General features: G+C 39.1%; 1 protein-coding gene across 1 annotated transcript; it reads left to right on the top strand.

Annotated features, from left to right (window-relative positions):
• The first annotated feature begins 1,003 nt into the window (after positions 1-1,003).
• Positions 1,004-25,383, top strand: LOC115023989 (uncharacterized). The gene is made up of 25 exons (XM_029455359.1): positions 1,004-1,064; positions 1,286-1,500; positions 2,022-2,161; positions 2,256-2,366; positions 2,497-2,655; positions 2,779-2,902; positions 2,973-3,176; positions 3,378-3,668; positions 4,591-5,117; positions 5,988-6,127; positions 6,909-7,037; positions 8,642-8,850; positions 9,569-9,694; positions 9,996-10,129; positions 15,402-15,530; positions 15,930-16,177; positions 16,915-17,080; positions 18,133-18,334; positions 19,298-19,431; positions 19,775-19,911; positions 20,292-20,440; positions 20,706-20,912; positions 21,551-21,645; positions 23,996-24,120; positions 24,941-25,383. Exons 1-25 carry the CDS (start codon positions 1,004-1,006, stop codon positions 25,186-25,188), a joined length of 4,410 nt encoding a protein of 1,469 aa, XP_029311219.1. The 3' UTR covers positions 25,189-25,383.
• The last annotated feature ends 991 nt before the right edge of the window (positions 25,384-26,374 follow it).

Below are 26,374 nucleotides of genomic sequence, written 5' to 3'. Positions count from 1 at the left end.
CCTTTTAATCAGCAGCAAGTCACATTTTTCAATGATCCAGTGAACTATCTCAACACCTAACACTGAATTATTTACTGACATTCATGGTTCCACAAGGATGAATCCTAATGATTTAAGTGATCCTTGGTGACTTTTAATATAATTGCAAATTTAATTTATTTTTTGGTTTCAGATTTAAATGTCTTAAAAACTACTGCCATTATATTTGATACAGAAATTCTTGTTCCCAAAGAAATAATTGTAATAACTTCAATGCTCCCCTGAATTTTCATCTACTGCTATCATCGGGTCGAATTGAAATATGTCCAATACTTTGGCTTCTGAACGCATACCTTCAACATTCAGCTGTACTTTGTGTTGAGTGCTAATGTAAGCATGCTAACATGCTAAACTAAGAGGGTGGCGATGGTAATTGTTCCTGGTAAATATCAGCATGTTAGCATTGTCATTGTGAGTAGCATGCTGACATTAGCATTTAGCTATCCTTAAGTACAGCTTTACAGAGCTGCTAGCACAGCTTTCGACTTTCAGTCTCGGTACAAAATGTGGATCAGTTATTGTTTGGGATCACTGTGAATAACCAGAGCAAATTTCAAAACAACCTAGTCATAAATGATAAGAGGAAAGCTAAGGTCTAGCACCCCCTCTATCATCCTGTCACAACAATAAATAGGGTTTAACATCTTGAAAACAGGAACATATGTTTAACAACCCCATTCATTATGTGTTGGTAACATTCACAGCTCTCACCATCCTGACATGTTGAGCGTGGATAGGCAGCACAGAAGGCAGGCCAGGAGGGACTGGAGCGCTACGTGCCGCAGACTGTGGGGAATTCTACAACGCAGCACGGCTGAGGCCATTGGGCAGGAGGAGGCATCACTGTTACTCAGAACAGGTCTGGTTGGAAAACACACACTGTTTTTATTAGTTTTTTCCACCTCTTATATGGTATAGATTTCTCATTTATTCTTTCGACCTGATAAATCACTCCGCTGTGCTGATGGACTTTTTTTCACAGGAGCTTCAGAGGTTCAAGTCTGGAAAGATTGCAGTGAAACCCAGTATAGACATATTATAGTAAATCGTTTTTAAAAGCTGATACAGAAAAGGTACGATAGTTTAAATACAGTAACGAGAACTTATTTCTAGAGGTACATGTTATGCTTCCAAATTATGATAAATGTCTAACATGAAACGTTCTAATGTCTTTCTAGACATGACATCTGTTGTTTGTGCCAATGACTATTGGCACAAACAACAGATTGTCATTTTGTATGTGTAGTTCTTGACTGGGAGGTAGAGACAGGTCTGCAGTCTGTAGACGAGGCTCCGCCAGAGGAGCACTGCCACTGCTATAAGAGACTCATCCCAGACCTTAACTACAACCTGAAGATTGAACATGTCTCTCTGTACACCGACCTCCTGAAGGGACAGGCTCAGCTTGATCCAGTACTCAGCAGAGCACACCAGCAATTTATGGTCCAGCTCCATAAAAAGGTATTTTCACTGTTTCTGGCTATAAACTCCAACTGAAATCACATTTAATAGTTCCTTCTTGCAGTCAAACATTAGTGATTTTTAAAAGGAAGGGAAAAAGGTGTTTTGGAATAAATCAGATTGCACCTTTACTCTAAGCCTCTGAGTGGGTGGGATGGTCTACATGTCTGATGTTGATAGAGGAAAAGATAGACAATGAAAGACTTTTCTCTGCTAACTATAGCTTACAGTACAAGGACAGATAGTTAGTTGTTAGAAGTGTTGTTTAAGAATAAGGACCCTGCAATTTGGCATCCAAAGTGACTGTAAGTTTTCAAACTGTGCAGTGTGCTACAGCTGACTAGCCAAATAGCTATGTAGCCCGCAGACTGATGTTAGCACTGTTTTCTCCTGGTGCAGTTTGGGAGCTTGGTATCCAAACCAAGGTGCAACAGAAGTCATGCATTTGTAGATTTGGTTCTCTTGTCTTTTAGTTCCGCCTCTTAAGTACATTTATTAATCTCTATGTCTACACCATCAAGCTGCGCCACACCAACATCTACGAGCGTAATGTTGAATGGGGACGGAAAGGCCTGAACTCCAAACACAATCGCTCACACCAGTTCTACATTGAGCGCATCTCCTCCCACTTTCAAAGAACTGTTATCAACTCCCTTAACAAGTACAGCATTCACACATATGGAACCTTTTTATATACTAGTAAATATCTCTGTGTTGTATGAGTTGACTACAGCTACTTATTTTCACTTTTTCAGAGTAATGAAGGTCACCAAAACTCAACGCCCTTTTGACACAGTGAGGAGACAAGCTGTCAGAGTGCAGATACAGGGGGAGATACAGTGTCACATTAACTATGGACTCCATCTGTGAGTGGGCCATTTTCTTCCTTGTCCATTACAAAAACCTATTTAACAGAGTATATGTACTTATTAACTGTATTTCCACACATGCTAAAGTTCCAGTTTAACTCCAGTGAGATGTCCCTCCATCCCTCAGGGGGAAAGGCTGTACTCTAAGGCAGGCTTTCCTAGCTGATGTGAAGAAGGCGGTGGAGCAGTCGGAAAGCAGACTCATCCTCCTACAGGGACCACCAGGCTGGGGAAAGAGCTCCACCATGGCTGCAGTAGCACAGCTAGCACCCACTTGGCTATCTGGGTGAGATACTGTTAGAACAGAGGATCACATGGTAGCAATAAAGTAATAATAACAACATATGTTTGGTTTGTGATCATTGATAAAAAAAAACATTTCATATTTTTGTATGTCACATTGGTTCAGAGCTGTGAGGATATTGGTGCACTTCATTGGCTTCACTGGAGAGAGCAGGAATATTCGACTGGTCCTGCAGAGTCTTTGTGTGCAGCTTGCTGAAGCCTACTGTCCCCACACACAGCTGTCAGAGGTACTAGACCATCTCTAGGAAACACAGCTTCACTTTTAAAGTGATACCAAGGGTTATTTGTCTCCTCCAGGGCCTCCGTCAGCTGATCTATGAGTTCCACTCTCTGTTGGGCCTGGTGGGAGCAGAGAGGCCCCTGATGGTCCTGCTGGACGGGTTAGATGAGCTGTCTGAGGAACATGGTGCAGACCTCTCCTGGATCTCAACTCCTCTACCTCCAAATGTCCACCTCATCATATCTGCAACCACTGACTCCCCCTGCATTCACACGCTGCACGTCAGTAGAGTTCAATTGAAGTAGATGACATTTAAAATTTCACTCTGGCAACAGAAAGGAGGATACAAATTAGAATTAAATTAGAAACGGCATTCTCATGTTGTGCATATAGTTTGTTAAAATGAAACTTCTAACACTGTTAAATAAACACAGTCAGTAAATATGGAAGTTATAATTGAGATTTTTCTCTCTCACCAACAGTCCGTTCATCCCACAGTCCTGTCCCTCCCTCCACTCCGTCCTGATGACATCACAGCAGCATTAGAGACCAAGCTGCAGAATGACCAGCGGTGTCTGCAGGAGCAGCAATGGCAGCTGCTAGTCCAGGCTTGTCTCTCCTGTCCCTGCCCGCTGTACTTGGAAGCAGCTTACTCTGAGAGCATGTTCTGGACCTCCTACTCCCCCCAGGCCAGCCTAAGCCTTCCAACTAGCCTGGAGGGCCTTTACCTCAACGTGCTGGCTCGCCTGGAGAGAGAGCTGGGGAGGCAGCTGGTGAGACGGGCTGCCACTCTAATATCCATCTCACGTTGGGGTGTAACTGAAGAGGTGGGGAATGCTACATTTACATTTTACATTTGTTCGAGATTCTGTCTGGCTTTGGTGAACAGGGATTTCTATAGTTGAAGTTAAAACAACATTTGTCATCATTTTCATTACAGCAATCTGGCTCTAGAGGGATGTGTTATGACTTTTTAGGGCTTACTATAAACTTCCCATGTATAAGTAATATTTAATCACTGATTTACACTAAAACATTACAGAATAGCAATATGTGTCACATTATCAGCCCCTTTAATATGCGGGTGTGCCTCAGTTCTATGGTTCTGCTGCATGCTGCACTTTGGCCACATTGTTATGCGGATGACACACAACTATTTCTCTCATTTAATTGCAATAACTTTATATAGAGACCTGAGAATAAAAAACATTCACATGAACACAATCAGCAACACAACCACCGATTTGTGTCCGAACCCTGTAATAATAACATTCTACACATCAAACGATTAACATCTCCGGAAATACACTCAATCTCGTGCGTCTGCGTTATCTACTGAGCTGGAATCAGGATGTGATTAGCCTAGCTTAGCATAAATACTGTTTTAGTTAGTTAAAAACTCAAAGGCTTACTAATTAATGCATTGAATCTCATTTGTTAAGTCTGTAGATAGAACAGAAATGTAAAAACAACAATTTGCGTGTTAGCAAGTGTATTTTCTTACTTTGGATAGAGCAAAGTTAGCTGTTTCCCCCACTTCCAGAGTTCATGCTAATGTGGGCTAACTATTTCCTAGCTCCAAACCACAAAAATCCAACAAACACCAGTGTGAAAGTGGCTTTTAGTGTAAAGGCTTGTATGTGAATGGGATCAAATTGCAATTCTGAACCAAACCATGTTTATGTCCATCATTAGGAGCTACTGGACCTACTGGCCCAAGATGTGAAGGTGCTCCTTGAAGTGACCTCATATCGTTCCTCTTCCAGCCACCCCAGGGTGCCTTATGTCTTATGGACTCGACTGAAACGTGACCTCGGTAGTCACCTAACTGAGGTCAGGACAGATGGGACGTGGGTGTACCGCTGGACGCATTCTGAGCTGAGCCGTGTGTGCGTAAAGCACTATTTAAAAACGGATGATTTTCGCATGGCTGTGCACGCAGACTATGCCGACTACTACAGAGACAGGTCGCAGCACACACACATATTTCAGCCACTGGCATGGACACTGGATGAGGAAGAGGATGGTGAAGTTATTACTAAAAGTTACAGATTCAATCTGAGGAAGCTTCACGGGTTACCCTACCACCTGGTCCTCTCAAGCCAAATCCTGCCCTTCCTGTCTGAATGTATTTTCAACTATGAGTTCCTGCTACATAAGGCCTGGGGTCTGTCTGTCCTGGACATCGAGGAGGACCTGAAGAAGGCTGTGCTGCCAGACAAGTAGGTCCTTTCAGAGAAGGCTGTCCTGCTGTCTTAAACTGTGTAAAGCATTAATGATTATTACAGTTGTCCAAAGCAAGAAGATCCTCACTTTCATTCTTGGCTTTGGTTCAGTATCATGTCCCTGATTTCATCAGTTTACCTTCCAGTTTCCGCTTTTTAAAGGCATGGAAATCCAGTAATTAGAAGACATGGTATCTTAGGGTGCATCGGAAACACTTTTTGACAGAGACGTTGAGAGAATTTCACTCAAATGACTTTGCACTAAAAGGTTCCCTGTGAAGTGTATGACCACGGGTACATGGGCAGCTTAATACACATTCCTGATTGGTGGTAACTTTCATGGGAATTTGTCCAATATTTGACAGTTTTCAATCTGACCATAAGCATTCCAACCTCCTTGTAGTGCTGGTGCAAAGGCAGGAAACGGTGATGTCTTCATAGCCTCCTCTTGGCTGCCTTCTCAAGCTTTCTCCAAGAATGTTGTGTCTGTATTGTCTCAATGCATTGAATCATATGACCGGGGATAAGGGCGTACATTTTTAAGACATCTGTGACAGAAGTAGTTGATGAGCTTGAGAAAGAAGTTTAAATTCTGTTTTTCACACTATACACCTGGCGAATTACTATATACATTGTTGTTGGATTGTCTGTTTCAAAAAGTTACAAAAATTGTCAGATGCAGCTTCTCCACAATTCTGCCTTCGGAAAGGAGACTAAATCTGTCCTGACATCTTCTTTTTTTTTGTTATCTACTGCAAGCTGAGTAGATACCCTGTGTTTCTGGCATGGTCTAAAATCCAACTAGTGATATTTGTTCCATGTTAGTTTATCTGTGTAAATACAGTGTGTATCCCCTCCATCTCCTAGGGTGCTGGTGGATGTGGAGGTGCTGTCCGGTGCTCTAGAAATGTCCAGAGCGGTGCTGCTGCAGGACCCCTGTCAGCTGGCCTCCCAGCTTATGGGTCGACTGGGGCAGATGGTTAGTGAGGACCGCCCTATTGCTAAAGGTACACTGTAACAGAAATTGTATATCAGTACATGTTTGTGCCTGTGTTTCAGGTGAGGGACATGGAATCTGTGGAGTTGTATAAATCTGAATAAGGATTCTAGACCAGTATAGTTTTTAATTATCAAAAAAAAAAAGCCAATTTATAATAACTATATTTACATAGCCAATAAAAAAAGATACCAAGTGCAATACAAAAATAAATGAATGTTATATGAATACAATATTGCTATACCTCGTTTGAATAGGCTTTTAACTTGCTTTAAATGCTGACACCAAGAACATGTCCTAAGTTAACAAAATGTAAACATACATTCAAAACAATATAGTTTGTATTGGTACACTATTACATTTTAAATGTTTGCATATCATTTGTATCTACAATATATTAGTCATTAAAATCTTATACCCTTATATTAAATTCAAGCTTCATATATACTTTCTCTTACCACTTACCTTTTGGGCTCAACTTCCAGAAAATATTCAGTAGTAATGTAGGTTATACATGATTTAAAATGTGCTTACACATGCATAATCACTGGTATGGGGTGTGAGTCTGTGAAATACAAGGCACTGACCTGCATTAGGCTGCTTTAAAGATTGGGTAATTCACTAAGAATCTTATATTTCTGTGTCTCATTCACGTGTCTTCATGAAAGTCATGGTGCTAGAAGTTTGGTGACGTAGTGACGACGTTGGAACAATGAAGTCATGCATCTTTGGTATTTTGAGAGACATGAAAATAGCTAATAAATATTTTGTGAATATTTGTGTATATGTAGGTGACTCGCTGAGGTTCAGCTACCTCCATGCTCTACTGTCTCAGTGTACCCAGTCCTCCCTGCCTGTGTTGCTGCCGTCCTCCACCTACTTGCTGCCCCCAGGAGACCTCCAACACACCCTGCTGGCAGGTGACACATCATTATACAGTATATACTGCTCTGCCTCACAGAGTTGTCATCCTGATTGTCCATACTGCAATTTTGCTATGTTGCTCTATTCTGTGCACATCTATTGCATATCTGTCCTAGAAGATGGAGTCCCCCTCTGTTGCTCTTCCTGAGGTTTCTTCCATTTAGTTTTCTCACTATTAAAGTCTTTCTTTAGCTGAATCCAGGCTCTAAGGACATAATGTGTTATATGCTGTATAGATTGTAAAACCCCTGAGGCACATTTGTGATTTGTGAGATTGGGCTATGTAAATAAAATTGACTTGACTTGATGAATACTCAAGTACAGGGTTAGGGTTAGGGTTAGTACAGTACTCAAGATACATACTGTTCCACTCCACACTTAAGTACTATGTAGTGCAGGGGTCAGGAACCTTTTTGGCTGGGAGAGCCATAAAAGCCAAATATTTTTTTGATGTATTTCCTTGAGAGCCATATAAATTTGAATGCAACTTTATGCGTGCATTTTTTAAGAATAACACGTCTCCGAGTACTAATAGAGATATCAGTGTTGCATTGAACAGGAGCTCTTTTATTAAATAAACTAAACGCTTACGTTATTTATCTCATTTATGTGCATGTTTCAGTGTCTACTGCACGGGTGTCAAACTCAAGGCAATTATATCCGGCCCGCAAGAAAATGTCATATGTCTGTCATAACTGGCCCGCCAGTTTTGGTAATTAAATCAATGCATGGCACAACTACGGGAAAAGACATTTGAGGAATAATCTAAATATGTGAATGAAATGAAAGTTTTTGGAAAGCAAAGGGAAAGACACCACAGATCTCTGGGACGATGTGAGCTGGACTGTTTGTGCGACATAACGAAGCATCTCACTGTTAAACCTGCAGCTTCAGGGCCGTGTGATCACGGACATGTATGATGCCGAGCTGCCTGTGGGAGACTCGGATGCAGAAGGAAACTTTGGTCACTACGTGTTTCCAAACACTGACAAACATCTCCACCGCTGTGTTCCCGACAGCATTCTGCTGATCAACTGAGACCATTTGCCGACTTTGCAGCTCAGATATTTTAATTGAACTGCTCAGCAATGCGTTTGCAGTTGACTTAAATATGTTCCATATCTTTTTGCACTTTATGTGTACCCTGTTCAATAAATGTGGACCGTGTTTGGCCCTCGACGTAGTCCCAGTTTTTAATGTTGGCCCTCTGTGAATGAGTTTGACCCCCCGGTCTACTGCTTGCTTTGCGCAGTCTCGCGACGGGCGGGGCTCCGCCCCTACACACACACACACACACACACACAGCGGAGGAAAGGAGAGGGGAGAACTAAAAACAAATCCGCTGCTAAATGTTTTACTTTAAAATGGCACAGTATAATTATTTATTACTTGTTAAGTTAAAAAATGTCAGCTCAAAATTGTCTGCGAGCCATATCGCGTTATCGAAAGAGCCATATATGGCTCGCGAGCCATAGGTTCCCGACCCCTGATGTAGTGTATGTGTTGCTAAATGTTTTTTATGTGCATGTAAACTAACTCACATGCTATAACTATATATTGAAATATCTAATTGAATCTAATTGGTGTGTTCATTAACCAGGTCACTTGACTAATGTAACTGCCCTGGGAGGGGGGCAGAGAGGACCCTTGTGTGTCATCAGTGAATCACATGGAAGCCTGAGGTTCTGGGATTTGGAGCAGAGGCAGATCACAAGGAGCCTGGATGCGGCACAGGGAATTGTGGGAGATTCAGTCACCCTAGGTCTGGATGATAGGATGCTTATAGTCTGCATGGGACAACGTCTGCAGGTTAGACTTCAGCCAAATGTAGTTTCACTGCTTGGTTTAAATGAAGAAGAAACATCTTTTTTTTTCTACTGTATCTCAGCAACAGTGTTGATTTCGTTTACAAAAACTACGGAAAAACGTTTTCCATGACTCAAGAAGAAGTCAAGAAGATGACATGAAAGCACTGACTAACTGACTATACCAACATACAATATGTTGCATATCACATGTATGTAGATGAAAAAAGATGAGACTAAAATGTAGTTTAAAAAATAAAAAACTTTACCAAAAAGAGGAGATCAAATATTACACTTCTTTTGCCAATGCAAAAGTTCAGTTCCCTGTGCTGTTTCCTTATGAGGACTAAACCGTCAGGAGGACTCTGAAAAGCTTTCTTAAATTCAAGTTAACAATGACAACAACAAGGCTTGGGAGAAAGAAACAAGGTGATATTTTGGCTAGACTCTATTGACTGAAATGTTCTGATACAATAATATGTTCTAATATAATCTGATGACTAAAAAGTCTGAAATGTCAACAGTTTTCATTGACTAAACCTAGTTGACTAAGTTGATTAATAGTTGACTAAGATGAGACTTTATTGCTCAGTCTTGATACATACATTTAGATATGTAGCACTCTAGGAAAGGAAAGTGTAAAAACAATAATAAGAAGAGTTTAAAGCCCCTGGAAAGACTGTTGCGGCAGGATACTGATATCTAACTTGACTGTGTTTCAGGTGAGAGAGGTTGAATCGGGGCGAGTCGTGTACTCTGAGAGCGACTCAGTGGATGTTCCCATAGTCACCACCACTTGTGAAGGACGGCTGCTGGTGGTCTTCTATGACGGAAGTCATCTAGTCAAGGTGCACAGCAGCAAACAGATACACAGTTAGAGACTAGCTGGGGATCATAGTTGAGCATTTAGCAGCTAAAGAGCCTAACACCCTTAGCCATTAGAACTTTATTGGGTGATAATGTGTCAATGTTGTATGTTCAACTTGTCCTGCTGCATCTAAAATGGCTGGAAAAAATAAATTATTGAAGCCTCAATATTTGTTCAGCCGAATGATCGCTAGGAACTTTACAAAAAGAGCTTTGTTTGTTCATTAAAGTTTATAGTTTCATGCCTGAAGATGAAATGTGTGTTCCTTGTGTGTTTGGTAGGTTTTTGACTTGGCCTCCTCCTGCTCTCTGCTGCACTGTGCTAACATTTCCCTGGAGCGGGACGCACTCCACAAAGACCGCTCCATTCTGCTGTCCAACAATTCCACTCTAGACTACGTCCTCTTTGCCTACAGGTCAGACAGCATGAGTTGACACACCAAGTCAGGACCAGGCTATCGTCATGTTTATTCTGATATGTTGAATATATTGAAGGTGCCTCGTGATGATATTTAGCACTTTGACATTTGACATACCTGGCAATAAGCTACAGCTTGCTCTCTGAAAGCATATAGTTTACCTCCCCTAAAATCAGGTCTTTTCTTGGGAGCATTGCCCTGCTGTGGATGCTTTGGTTTTAATTAATGTTGTGTCTTTTTATCAGTATACAAAATATCCAATTGTCACCTGATAAATTAAAGTTTAGGTTAAATAATGTTCCTGAAAAAACATGTAGAGATGGTTTAAGTAATTATTTAAGCCCTGAGTGTCTGCAGAACAAACAAAACAATTAAACTCAACAAGCTCATCACTGCAAGGGCAAAGTAATAACTGAAGGCAACCCAAGTGTATCAGCGTTTTTATCAACTCAAATTCTCTCAACTGTCATTGGGACACTGTCCGGAGACGTTTTTGTGAATCATTTAAACTGTAACTGTGAAACGGAAAAAGTTTTTACCCTGATTATTAAAACCCTTGTAGCACAGCCGGCCAGATCCCAGTAGGTCACTTTGGATGTCAAATGATGGAGATCTCAGCAGCATTACATCCACAATACATGAGTCATAAGTGTCACTGCGAGTGACCTTATTCTTAAATAATATCACATATCCCTTTGTTAACAAGCTGTGAAATCAGGCCTCCATATTATTCAGACAAATTTCACCGCTGGGTTTGAAAACCGTTGTTAATTATTAAGATAGGCCACTACTCGTGTGCCTCCCCAGTGTAATGTAGCAGGGAGGTGATGGCTTCATGCCTTCGCTCCTGTCACACAGATGAATGGCACTGAATCTGATAGCCACATAGATCACAGTAAGATAATAAAAGTTTCCAGAGAGCTTTTCTTCATTCCGTCTAATTATAACTAGATTAAAAGCAGTGGCATGGGCGCTTTCAGAGTAATTAGCACAGAAGCCATGCCTTGACACCTGACAGGAGGAGGTATCAGATAAACAACAAACTAGGACACCGGGGGTTTCTGGTAATACAAGACGACAGGGATGGTAATGATACGGAACGCCTCAGAGCATCAGCTCATTTACAGTTTGCTCTCTTCAGTGTGTCACAGTTAAATGAAAGCTCTCATTAAGCCTTAAAGTACTTGTAATGTTCCAGTGACTTTTTGTTTTGCCGGAAATGACCTCCCTGTGATGATTGACAGGAAAATTCTGGTCTTTTTCAATCTGGATCTTGCTTTGTGCTCGAAACCATGTTGAGATTCAGGTTATTTATATCGGAGAAGCAGCATAAAGCTTCTTAAAGCTTTCCAAATAAACGGTCATTTTACATCAATGATTTCAAACGCTGGTCTCTGGTATTGTGGCTAATTGCATCTACTTCTGGGGCAACTTACCTTGTTGCAAATAGTATACTGAACTTAGCTATATTTATCTCCACCTGTTGTGAGATCCTGAGTTTGGTGTTCATGTGTGTGTGCGTGCGGTTATCAAATCAAATCAAATCAAATTTATTTGTATAGCCCAATATCACAAATTATACATTTGTCTCAGTGTGCTTTTCCTTAGACCCTAGCATCGCACAAGGAAAAACTTCCTAAAAGAAACCCCATAATTAAAGGGGGAAAAATGGAAGAAATCTCAGGGAGAGCAACTGAGGAGGGATCCCTCTCCCAGGACGGACAGACGTGCAATAGATGTCGTGTGTACAGGATAAACAACATAGTTCAAATACAACATTTGACAGAAATTATGTTGTGTTGAAAAAGAGAGAGTTTGGATGAATCCAGGAGAATGTCAAAAAGGCTTCCCGGTGTCCAGCAGGACCAGGGCAGCAGGCGCAGCCACGATTCATGATCCCGACGCGAACTTTATCAGTGGCAACCTGCCACATGAGACACAGAAACTCCGGGGATGATGCCCCGGATGATGAGTTAGTAACATACATTTACATAAATGCATACAGATAGAGAGGGAGAAGAAGAGAGGGAGGGGAGGAGAGAGGAAGAGAAGGAAGAGAGCAGGGAGGTGTCCCCCGGCAGTCTAAGCCTATAGCAGCATAACTAGGGGCTGATCCAGGGCAAACCTGAGCCAGCCCTAACTATAAGCTTTATCAAAAAGGAAAGTCTTTAGCCTATTCTTAAATGTGGACAGTGTGTCTGCCTCACGAATACAAACTGGAAGCTGGTTCCACTGGAGAGGAGCTTGATGGCTGAAGGCTCTGGCTCCCCTTGTACTCTTAGAGACTCTAGGAACTACAAGTAACCCTGCAGTCTGGGAGCGCAATGCTCTAGTTGGTTTATAAGGTACTATGAGATCTTTAAGATATGCTGGAGCCTGACCATTAATTGCTTTGTAAGTCAGGAGAAGGATTTTGAATTCTATTCTGTATTTTACCGGGAGCCAGTGCAGAGCAGCTAATACAGGAGTAATATGATCCCGTTTCCTTGTTCTAGTCAATACACGTGCCGCTGCATTTTGGATCAACTGAAGAGTCTTAAGCGACTTTTTGGGACAACCTGATAACAATGAGTTGCAGTAATCCAGCCTTGAAGTAACAAATGCATGGACTAGTTTTTCTGCATCATTTTGAGACAGGATGTGTCTTATTTTTGCAATGTTACGTAGATGAAAGAAGGCAGTCCTTGAGATTTGTTTTATGTGGGAGTTAAACGACAGATCTTGATCAAAGATGACACCAAGATTCCTTACAGTGGTGCTGGAGGCCAAATTAATGCCATCCAGAGCTTCTATGTCATTAGAAAATGCGTTTCGGAGGCGTTTAGGGCCAAGTATAATAACTTCAGTTTTGTCTGTGTTTAACATCAAGAAGTTGCTAGACATCCAAGTTTTTATGTCCTTAAGGCATGCTTGAAGTTTAGCCAATTGATTGGTTTCATCTGGTTTAATTGATAGATATAATTGAGTATCATCTGCATAACAATGAAAGTTTATAGAGTGGTTCCTTATAATATTGCCCAAAGGAAGCATATATAAGGTGAATAGAATCGGTCCAAGTACAGAACCCTGCGGAACTCCAAGACTGACTTTGGCTGTCATGGAGGATTTATCGCTAACACATACAAATTGAGATCGCTCAGATAAATAGGACTTGAACCAGCTTAGTGCGGTTCCTTTTATGCCAACACAATGTTCCAGTCTCTGTAGTAGAATGTCATGATCAACAGTGTCGAAAGCAGCACTGAGGTCTAACAAAACAAGAACAGAGAAGTCCTTTGTCTGATGCCAATAGAAGATCATTGGTAACTTTCACCAGTGCCGTCTCTGTGCTATGATGAACTCTAAATCCAGATTGAAAAACCTCAAATAAACTATTATTATGTAAAAAATCACACAACTGTTTTGCGACTGCTTTCTCAAGGATTTTAGCAAGAAAGGGAAGGTTAGATATCGGCCTATAGTTGGCTAAAACCTCTGGATCAAGACTAGGCTTTTTAAGAAGTGGTTTTATTACAGCTGCTTTAAAGGATTGTGGTACGTAGCCAGATAATAGAGGCAGGTTGATCATATTTAATAACGAGGTGTTAATTAAGGGTAAAACTTCTTTAAACAGTTTAGTTGGAATCGGGTCTAAAAGACAGGTTGATGGCTTAGACGATGAGATTGTTGAAGTTAGTTGGTTAAGGTTGATTGGAGTAAAACAGTCTAGATATATTTCAGGAGTTACAGATGTTTTTAAAATTCCAACAGTTGAAGTTAAGTCATTACCAATTGAGGTCAGGAGGAGATTAATTTTGTCTCTAATAATTATAATTTTATCGTTAAAGAAGCTCATGAAGTCGTCACTACTGAGAGATATAGGAATAGAAGGCTCTGTAGAGCTGTGGCTCTCTGTCAGCCTGGCTACAGTGCTGAAAAGAAACCTGGGGTTGTTCTTATTTTCTTTTATTAAGGAAGTGTAATAAGCTGCTCTGGCATTACGGAGAGCCTTCTTATACGTTTTAAGATGATCTAACCAGACTAAACAAGATTCTTCCAATTTGGAACGCCATTTACTTTCAATATTTCTCGACTTTTGTTTTAGTTTGCGGATTTGTAAATTAAGCCATGGAGCTTTCTTTTTCTGTTTTATGATCTTCTTCTTTAGAGGAGCGACAGAGCCGAGTGTTATTCGCAGTGAGGCTGCAGCGCTATCAACAAGATGATTAATTTAGGAGGGACTAAAGTTAGCATTGGAGTCCTCCATTATATTGATATTGAGTCCTGGTATTGAATTAAGTGCTAATGGAATCACTTCCTTAAATTTAGTCACAGCACTTTCAGATAAACATCGAGCGTAGGATATTTTGCCTACTGGCTTGTAGTCCAGTAACAGGACTTCAAAAGTTATTAAAAAATGGTCTGATAAAAGAGGATTATGTGGACACACTGATAAACTTTCAATTTCAACACCATATCCCAGAACAAGGTCCAGAGTGTGGTTTAAACAGTGAGTTGGTTCATGTACATTCTGACTGAACCCAATGGAATCTAATATTGAGATAAATGCATTATTAAGGCTGTCACTATCAACATCCACATGAATATTAAAGTCTACAATAATTACTTTATCTGTTTTAAGGATTAAACTTGGTAAAAATTCTGAGAATTCAGATAGAAATTCAGAATACGGACCAGGAGGGCGGTACACAGTAACAAATACAACTGGCTTTATTGTTTTCCATCTTGGGTTTGAGAGCGTAAGAACGAGGCTTTCTGTCCATGGCTAATCTCGCATATTACTGGACCTGTCGGCCTTTTAATGTTTATGCTCATTTATGAATGTGTGCCCAATAACCTCCCGTGGTTGCGGTGATTCACAATCTTTGAACAATTTATTTTATTGACTGTTTGATTTCTTGATGTTAATGAAAAAAAAAAGATTAGATTCAAAGGCTTTTTCAAAATAAAAATCTCATGTCCCAGGCTCCTCCAACAATGCAACACACAGTATACTTAAGACATAAAAAATAAATAAAAAAGTGCCAACATAATAATGCAAGTAAACTGCAGGAATAGTTGAAATATATACATATCAAATAGAATAAGATAAAACAGAATGTAAAGTTTGAAATACTGTACAGTGGAATGTATTACTATATACTGTAATAATATATAGTTGATACAGCATTTACCACTGGGTTCTAATTTGTAAATGTTATTAATGTTGTAAATATATATGAAAGTTTCATCCTTTTTCAGTTATTTGATACTCTTCTCTGTGTTTGAGGTCTGGTGGTGAGGCAGCAGTATTCAGTGCCAGAGGGGGCGCTGTGCTGTCCGTCCTATCTGCTCAGCATGATGCTGCCTCTATACAAGCTGTGGAAATGACTGAAGACTACCTGCTGCTCTTCTGCAGGTACACTAACACCAGAACGATTAACTCCTGCATTTGTTATAACAACAAGCTGCTCTCTGTCAGAGTTTGTTTGTTTCTGCATTGTGTCTGATACGAAGTACAAAAAAAGTACATATTTATAAAAAGTTTTTAAAAACTTCTAACATAATCTTCTGAAGTAAAGAAGTACATGTGGTGCCATTTAAAAAAAGAAAAATATCAATCGTGTGTTCCTGTGTGTAAAGTAAGGATTACTAATTAATAATAAAAGGTATTAATTTAAAATGTAAACCCTGCAGGACCTGTGGTACCTTCTCTGAGATGTGATGATGTCCTGGACTTCCTTGTGACATTGAGTGACACCTCACAGGAGTGAAACTTTCTCCTCTGACCACCTAGTTTGTGCTTTGTCTGTGTCAGATACCCATACAAGTGTGGCAGTGAAATCATCCACATCCAACTCTTCAGCACTGTGTCATTCCTCTACTTGCGGACTATACTGGGCTGCAGCCAGGACCGTATTTCTCAGATCACCGTGAACCGGGCAGGGACGCACGTCGTGGCCTTTTGCCCCTCCCCCCTTACCGGCATCACTGAGCTGGTCACCTGGAACCTGGAGACAGAGGACCACAAACACATTGCTCGCTTCCCTTCAGTACTGAGCAAAGGTTTGTTTTCACAGAGGGGCATAAAGTGCGGCAATGTAGATACCCAGAGGGGTTTTAGGGTTTGCCATGGATACAGAACAGAAAGATTAATTAACCATTTGAGAAGTCCCTCCCCCAACAGCAATTGTCCAATCATAGTTTAACAACAGTGACTCGACACAGCAGGTCTGACAAGGTTTGGATTTCTCAACACTAGTAAGGACAATACTCAATGTTCAAAGAGTTTTTTATTGCCTTTCCTAAACCAAAGTATAAGAGCGAATGATTTAGCATGCCTTGCTAACTAAATTACATTGTTAAAACTCTGCAAGGCCAAGAGTTAGCATATTGTTAGCTAACTACATTGTTTTGTGGGGTTGCAGGTAATTTATAGAAAAATCCTCATTTAGGGCAAATCAAATGTGTGGGATTTTAGGGTACTATTAGCAGCTCTGTCCCGCTGTTTATTTATTATTATTTTGGGGATGATGATTCTACATCTGAATGGAGTTGTGTACACAAGGGCTAACTGGGACATGCAGCTTTAACATTTTGTTTTGCAGTCAGATAGAAACATTAAGAGGTCAGTTGGAGACAGATTCTTCAACAATGGATATGTGACTAAAACTGAGAAGTCTACTTCTGCCTGAAATCAAATACTCATGTTCAATGTTTCAAAAATAACGATGAATTTCCAGTTGTAAATAGGCCACCCTGGAGCTGCCATTTAATGGTTGCTACATGCTCTGACCCTCCAGGCCTGTGTTTTGATCTGCGCTTCTGCATGGGGATCTGCAATGGAGAGAAGTACCTTCACCTGTGGGATCTGACCTCCAGGATCAGTGACCAGGCTCTTACCTATAACATCCATAAGCTCAGGAGTCAGGGCACAGAGGAGATTGTCCCTATGGGGAAAACTCAGAGGTAGGTACTGAGGCGTAGCACTGACAGCAGTCTCTTTGTATTTTCATCTTGTGATTATTATCGATTATTATTATCTTGATAATTATGAGATAGAGGAAATGTTTTTGCACAACCATATGTCCATTCTGTGTTTAAAACACACTTGGAAATAGTTTCATAGTTTGTTCATCATGAGAAAGAAAAGCACCAAAATGTCACTGTATAAGATTTGGATATTTCTCTATGTATTTACTCACGTTTTATTCAAATTGTAATTGTGTGAAAAAAGAATCTAATAAAAATCTAAAGTAGCCTGGAACGGAAATTTCAACAGTAGCAAAAAAAACAAAAAACATTCAGGTTTATTGACATTTCATGATATTTTACACCATGCAGAGTTTTGTAGGCAAGAGAGCAATACCAATATTTGACCTCAATATTTATTTTTTCATAACCTAGTTTCCTTCTTCCTGGTATTACCGTTTCAGTAGTATTTTTCTATTTATCAAAAAGTTGTATTAAATGCCTATATATATATATATATATATATATATATATATATATATATATATATATATAGGCATTTAATACAACTTTTATATATATATATATATATATATATATATATAATGTTATTATTATTATATTTTTTTTTTTATTATATTTGCAATGTGTTTTACTATATATTTCAAAATGCCACTAGAATTGAGCATACATACTATATACATTTCAATATCATAATGCATGAATGCTATACAAGCATTTCTAATTCTAAGTTTATGTTACCACTGTAATGGAAGCATGATTACACTAAATGTGATGATGTATTAGCTGCTGTAGGGATGCAGGAAATATTATTTCAATGTTTTCTGTCCGTCCCACATCTGGCACCAAACTTACTGTATGTGCTTGGCATGAAGGGGGAATTAGAATTTTGTGTTGTCTTATTGACATTTGGCAGAGGAAAATAGAATATGGGGCTGAGTACTTTGGGATCAATAGAACTTTCCATCACAACTGTCCCTTTGCGGTGCCATCCTCCTTTGATGGAGTCTGACTCCCTCTACTGGCAGGTATGCTGTGTGCCGCTCCATCAGAGCTGGGACGGTGTATGTGTGGAACTTGACCAGGCGCCGTTTCGCCTGCCGACCAGTCAGAGTGGAGCACGGCCTTTACAGCAAAACTGATATGGTGCTCGCCCATGACTTCAAACTTTACATCTTTACAGACAGAAGCACAAACAGCTGCATGGACGCCCCTTCGTATTCATTCCAGGTCAGACTCTCTTTTATGTCATTTTTTATATATTCATCTGTCAAAAGTCAATTGACTCTCCAAATGTATTCACCCCAAAATAAAACATCAATAAATCTAGATTGTTTTGAGAGTTGGAAATATCGGCCGTAGAGATGTCTGCCTTTCCTCGAATATAATGGAACTAGATGGCACCTGGCTTGTGGTGCTCAAAGCACCAAAAATACATTTGAAGTTTCACATTTTCATTTAGGAACTATATTTCTTTCTGTTGTTTCACCGTGCAGAATTGTGCATCTACTCATTGACAATGGTTGCTGGGTGTAGTTCCTACTGTTGGACACCGGGAAGCCTTTTTGACATTTTCCTGGATTCATCCAAACTTTGTCTTTTTCAACACAACATCATTTCTGTCAAATGTTGTATTTGTACTATGTTGTTTATCCTGTACACACGACATCTATTACAGTCTGTCCGTCCTGGGAGAGGGATCCCTCCTCAGTTGCTCTCCCTGAGGTTTCTTCCATTTTTCCCCCTTTAATTATGGGGTTTCTTTTAGGAAGTTTTTCCGAGTGTCTAAGGACAGAGGGTGTCGTAACCTGTACAGTCTGTAAAGCACACTGAGACAAATGTATAATTTGTGATATTGGGCTATACAAATATATTTGATTTGATTTGATTTGATTTGATAAAAGTGCTCGCAACAAGGTCTGTGGATTATCTTGAGTAACCAGGTCATGATTTCTGGAAAGAGACGTTGCGCTTTGAGCACCACAAGCCGAGTGCCATCTAGTTCCATTATATTTACGAGAAGGCGGACATCTCTACGGCCGATATCCTCAACACTGTAACCCACACAAAATATGTACTTTAGATTTTGGGTTGAATTGTCACTTTTAAGTTTATGTTTTCCCTCAACATGATTGTGAATTACTGAGATAACGTTCTGTCATAGTAACATGTCTGTCACATCTGACCTCCCAGACTCTTCTGGTGTATGATTTGATTAAGCGGAGCTATGTGAGGAGACAGACAGGGATCACAGTTATTGCTTATCCTCAGCATGAGTACCGTCTTCTGGAGAATGGAAAGACTCTTCTGGGCCTATCAGAGACCAGGTGAGAGTTAATCTGTGAAATAGTCCACAATGATAGAGAAAATTCACACCACATTAGATTAAGAAGATTAGAAGAAAATAAAAATCAGTTTTTGATCTCCAAATGAATCAATGTATGACATGCATAGTATGTTTAAGTTGAGGCACCCTCTGATTCAAACACCTTACTTATATTAATCCTCGCACAGATTTTATTGAAATAAATGTAATAACTGAACTGAATTAAAAAATGAAAGTCTCAAACATGTTAATAAAGTTATTCCTACTGTATATTTATCATTACCTTCAAAATCCCATTCCAGCAGAAGCCCAGTTTATTTCCTGTCTGTTGGGTTTTGTTGCAGAGATCATCTGATCCTTTGGGATCTAGACTCTGGCTCCATCAAACACGAGATCAAACCATCCCGCAGAGAGTCGCTCCTGTGCAGCAGCACGGTCCAAGACCTGCAGCCTGATGTGACACCACGCAGAGAGACAACATGTGAGCCCTCTAAAAAAAACACAGATTTATCATTATCAGAAAAGAGACTCTTCAGTCTGACTCTTCAAACAACATTCGCAGTGCTGTATCAGTATCAACATCAGTTCCAGAAAATAAATACCTTTATTACTCTTGGATGGAAGAGAAAATGGGACCACAACCCAGTGAGAAGAGCATAGTTATTAAGAATTGTTAAAAATGTACAATTCTAACACAGACGTTGTATGGACTAGAGCAGGTTTCTTCCTTTCATGGTAGAATTCCGCTATAAAAACATATTACTTGTTGTTAAATCAGTCTTTAATAATATCTGGTTTGACGATAGCACCTGGATAGGCCTGTAGTGCGAACTAACTTTGGGTTTTCTTGCCTTGATACAGTGATGCCATGGGACATTCGAACAGAGAACAAGTCTGCAAAGAAGAGGAGCCTGGAGAGAGAGGCACAGAGGGAGAAAGAGGCCAAAAGGAGGCTGGACAGAGAGAAATACAACTCTATAGACCAGTACCTCCTCAGTGGAGATGAACAGGTACACCGCAAATGAGCAATGCACAGTACAAGGGCAGGAAAAACCCATTTTTATTTTATGTTTTTTCTGATAAAGCGGCGCCTTCCACACACTATGACAAGGAGGTTTTCATTGCTTGAGGTCTTTTAAATTTCATATACTAATGTCTGCATTGTTGGCAAAATAATAACATTTTGAGATAATTGGCTTTATAACATGAAGTGTCATTACACTGTCAGTAGTTGTTGCATTATTGACCTCTACATTCCACGTCTTTATTTTTTAGGTGGTGGTGTGCGCTTATTTTGCTCATCACCTCAATGTCTTCAGCGTGGTCTCGCAGGAACACCTCCACACCCTGGAGGATAAAACATCGCTGCTGAGCCTCCACACTGCAGCTGTTACTTGCACTGGCAGCCACCTGGTGCTGACCAGCTACAACCAAGAGCAGAGGAACCCTTACATCACCCTGTGGGACCTGCACAAAGGAACGGTGGGTTATCATTGTTTGCTTGAACTTGACCTGAACTCAGTTTTCAGTTTATTCATACAGAAGCCATGAGAGAGAAGTGGGAAAGGTTTTTTTGGTGTTGTTGTTGTAATATTAATTTTGGCCACAAGAGGCAGAAATGCAACACTTCCCCGTGTTCTAAATAGGATTAAAAGCATTCGTGTTTTCTTCAAGGTGAGTTTCAATTTGCACTCTAAACACAAGGTACATATATCATGTTAAAGCATGTCGCTTTACATTACTGTCATGTCTTTCTTTTGCCAAGAAATGTATTTTAATCTACTTTTCATCTTATTTAAAAACATGGGATAGTGGCGCTCGTCAGCCTTTTGTGGCCATTAAATAAATTAAGGACTTTAGAAATATTATCCTGGCAAGGCTTGTTTTTCACCTGTTCTTAAGTCAAAAACACAGTACAAAAAACTATTTAGATCGGACTTCAAAATGGAAAAGATTATTCTCACTTGCCTCTCAGGGCTGCCGTATATTTAACTCTTTTAAACAATTATTAACTTGTATTTGTCAGCTCTCTGATCACCAAAAAGGCAAATTGTGATTGCCTTGGGGATGATTTGATTTCATATTGACCAAAAGGTTAAGTTTTTTTCAAATTCTTCTAGGTGGCGAAAAGACTGAGGTCTGAGGCTGGAGTTTGCTGCGTAGCTATCACAGACAACGCAGAGAGAGTTGTCTTTGGGGTCACAGGAAGCAACAGGTGAACGTCTTTAGCTTTTCTTAAGTGACATGGCCATGTTATTCATCACTTCAACACTGTGTCCTACCATTGTTACGTCGTTTTAGTCCTGAAATTGGGTTCCCTGCAATGCTAATAAGACTGAACCTTGGACCGCTGACAACTAATCGGCCATAAATGTAGGAGTTGTTTTTCAACTTTAAAAAGAACAAGCAGTGTTCCCACAGATCCTTAAAAAAATATCTTAAAAGGCAATTTATTAATTAATCTAAAAATAAGGCTTTAATAGTTATTAAAATGTCTTGAATCAATCTTTAAAAAGTTTAAAAATGCTAAAACATGGGAAGTAGGATTTAATGAATAGTTTTTTTATTAATTGGTAATATCTGTTTTTGAACTATGAACATATGCTCTCAGTAAGAAAGGAAATAACAAAAATGAATTATGTCTAAAACATATACTTTTTCAATTAGGTCTTTTATTACCCTAGGTCAATTTAAAGGGTCACATTTGATACAAATATCTTCTCTCATGTTGAGTTATTGTGAATTCAGATTTGGTGAAAAAATATATAGCATAAATCCATTTTAAATGTAATTCATTCAAACATTTGCAGTCAAGAAATAATGTGTCTGCTGCATTAAACATCTTCCATCAACAGCACTACTCAGCGAGCACTGAACTTTAATTTACAGATTGTATTAATGTGTGTTCTGATATATACAGTAACTGTGCGCTCTTTATAACAGCTTTCTGGAGGAAACATCCTCAACACGCCTGGTCACGCAACTTGGCATCATAGTATTACTTTATTACATCGGGTTACAACATCATCTGATCGAATTCATATTTGCTTTAGGCTATTTTTTGTTATTCAGGGTGGGATGCCCTCCAGCAGCCACAGCACTGGAGCCTTTTCCCAGATGGCGAACGCAGTGGTTGTAAAAGCGTTAGTTTAGTAGCTCATTAGAGAGTGGCTGTATTTTCACCTCTTTGTTATGTGTGCCATAAATGTTTGTTTGTTTTGAGATCAGGGGGGGAAGAGGTAATGACTTTATTTCATTGTCAAGGTGATGGTCCAACGCAAATGTAAATAAGGCTTTGTAGGGTCTCACTTTTTTATAAAATGAAATAGATAAATAGATTGGATGGATTCACCTCCGTCCCCACCCACATAAGTCTTTAGTTTGTGTTCCTCAAAGTGCTCTAATACATCAGTACTACTGTCGTTCTTCAGAGTGATACTGAGCTCAACTGCAACATTACTCGAGAAACAGCTGATATGTGTTTACAGATGCTGCAGGGTAAGCAAAGCTTTTAAAGCTGCTGAGCTTTTTACAAAAATGAAATACACTGTTAACAGTCTTACTCAATGTATCACATGACCGAAATTCCAATCACAGTCATGCGATGACAACTGAGCTATCTCTACAACAAGTAAGCGAACTCCACTAGCCAATGAAGAAGGTAAGATGTGGTTGAAAGCTCCAGAAAAAGCTGGGGTTTTGTTTTGTTTTGCTTCTATGAGTTTATGCTATAAAAATACATACTAAACTGTGATAATTTGATAAACTGTTTGAGGTTATATATACATTTTGAATCTTGAGGTTGTGTTTGTAGAGGGGTCCTGTGTCAAAATAAATAGTTTTAATAACTTTAACACTTTAGTTGATATTATAGTTATATAGTGCATATTCGTAAATAAATTAGGATTTGATCAAATCAAATCAAATTTATTTATATAGCCCAATATCACAAATTATACATTTGTCTCAGTGGGCTTTACAGACTGTACAGGTTACGACACCCTCTGTCCTTAGACCCTCGCATCGCATAAGGAAAAACTTCCTAAAAGAAACCCCAAAATGAAAGGGGGAAAAATGGAAGAAACCTCAGGGAGAGCAACTGAGGAGGGATCCCTCTCCCAGGACGGACAGACGTGCAATAGATGTCGTGTGTACAGGATAAACAACATAGTACAAATACAACATTTGACAGAGAATGATGTTGTGTTGAAAAAGAGAAAGTTTGGATGAATCCAGGAAAATGTCAAAAAGTATTCCCGGTGTCCAACAGGACCAACCTATGACCAAACTAATTTGGATAAAGGTGTAGGCTGACCATTGGGTTCATCCAGCCCTGCTGTCAGCCTTCACACTCTGGAACATAAACTTTCCACACCACAGTCAAACACCTACTGTTGTTTAACATGATAAATATGCTAATCGTGTTGCCATTGGGTTCCACTAGCATTTTGCTAGCAAGACCAATCCAATAGTGAATTCTGCACTCATTTTTAAACGTGTGGATGTGAAAATGCCTTTACATCTTTATATACAGTAATTGGTGTTGACCATGTTTGCTCTGACAGACTGAAGTTGTGGGAGCCCTTCAAGAGAAAGTGCAGGAGCATCTGTGGCTATGGAAACCTGACGATAGAAGTCTCCAGTAAGCTTTACGTGACAGAGGGAGGAACCAGAGCCATCCTGCTGTCAGGTGGGAAACAGAGATGAAAGTTATAAAAAGCTCCTATAAATAAAAGGAATGGAATGATTTATTAGGGCTTCAGTCTGACTGCAGTGTGTGTTTGTCTTCACACTGAAGACAAAGCGTGCTAAAAACCAACTGTTTCCTCAAGGTTCTTTCACATTAAGGTGCCATATTACAGCGTGTGTTCACACTCTCAAGTAAGTGATAAGGGTTGGATTAAAAGAGGCTGATATAGACAGTATTTTAATTTAAAGGGTTCAATCAAATAAATGTTTAAGTAAAGAAAAAAAGCATGTAAGGAGCCATTTGTGTAAACTGACTCTTTAAAGCTAAAAGTATTAATTTCTCTCTGATTCTTATTAAGAGACCTCTGAATCAAAAGGAAACATTTATCTATACCTCCAATCTGATCATGTCATTAGAATCTGTTAAACAGTACAGTTGTCATGAATAGGGATTAGCTACAGAGACTAAAATAATAATCATTTGTATGTTACATGTTTATTTCTGCTGTAAATTTGGGCATTTCAACATGCAGGTCTAAGGGGATTGACTTTTGGAGCCAGCTTCAAGTGGCCAATGCAGTTTATTTTCCCCGTTTTCACCACCAGTAACCACAGCTGTCAACAAATCCTCCACAGCTGAACTCTTCAGTATTATAACATATCACCCACAACAATTAGTTTACTAGAAAACTAGTAGACTAAAACTAGTCTAAGAACACAACTATGCACATTACTACCTTATTTATTTTCACAGTCATGTCATGCACAGCAGTATTTCTCCATGTGCAACAGTGACTTTTTATGTTGCTTTAATAATCCAGGACAGTTGAGCCTGTGGAACCTGGAGGCATGCAGCGTCCTGTCTGTACTGTCCCTGGATGCACATGTCCGCTGTATGAGGCTGCTTCCTGGATGTCAGATTTCCGTCCTGCTTGGCCTCAGTCACAGCCCTGCCCTCATCAGCGTCAGGTTAACATCCAGCGCTGACAGCTCAGCAACTCAAGTCTGTCAACATGGAGACCTGTTTGGTGAGTCCAGTAGCAGCGAGGAAGAGGAGGAGGACTTGTGAACATTGCGCATTTTACAGCTCTTCCTTCGTAATGATTGAAAGGTCTTTTGATTGAGCCAGTGGATGTCACCAAGAAGGTATAGCCCGATGGTCATGTGATCAGCTTCATGTATGAACACTTTCTTCCTGAGCTGGCATGTGACATTTCATAGCTGTGTGAAGAAGTATACAGATTTTACAGCCAAAAGACTGATTTTTGTGTGTATATATGTATGTATATATATATGTGTATATATGTATGTATATATATATATGTGTATATATGTATGTATATATATATATGTGTATATATGTATGTATATATATATATGTGTATATATGTGTATATATATATATGTGTATATATGTATGTATATATATGTGTATATATGTATGTATATATATATGTATATATGTATATATATGTGTATATATATATATGTATATGTATATATATGTATATATGTATGTATATATGTATATATATATATGTGTATATATATATATATATATATGTATGTATATATATATATATATATGTGTATATATGTATGTATATATGTATGTATGTATATATGTATATATGTATGTATATATGTATATATATGTGTATATATATATATACACATATATATTTATATATATATATATATATATATGTATATGTATATATATATATATATATATATATATATATATGTGTATATATACACGTGTATATATACATGTGGTGTATATATATATATGTATTATACGTGTGTATATATATTATTGTATATACATTGTTATATATAATGTATATGTATATTATATATATATATTATATATATATATAATTATATATATATATATATATCTATATCTATATTTCTGTGTATCTCTCTATGTGTTACTATCTATGTGTTCTATATGTGTATTCTATCTCATCTATATGTATATCACTTATTTCTCTCTGTGGTGTATATGTATATGTCTATCTCTATCTCTCTTTATATATGTGTATTATGTTATGTATATATATATACTATATATACATCTGTATTCTCTTTCTCCTTGATCTTCTTCTATTTCTGTCTATTTCTGTACTCTGTGTTTCTATATGTATATTTGGTTTTATGTTCTTGGCGCCCCCCCGGCCGCTGTTGCCGTGTTGCCACTTTGCAATACACTCTCAGATGAACGTGTTTGTTGGTGGTGGGCCTCAATT

Source organism: Cottoperca gobio, chromosome 18 (assembly GCF_900634415.1).
Source record: "Cottoperca gobio chromosome 18, fCotGob3.1, whole genome shotgun sequence".
In the NCBI taxonomy this organism is placed as follows: domain Eukaryota; kingdom Metazoa; phylum Chordata; class Actinopteri; order Perciformes; family Bovichtidae; genus Cottoperca; species Cottoperca gobio.
The sequence above is the reverse complement of the archived record's forward strand: the minus strand, read 5'-3'. Positions and strand labels throughout refer to the sequence as shown.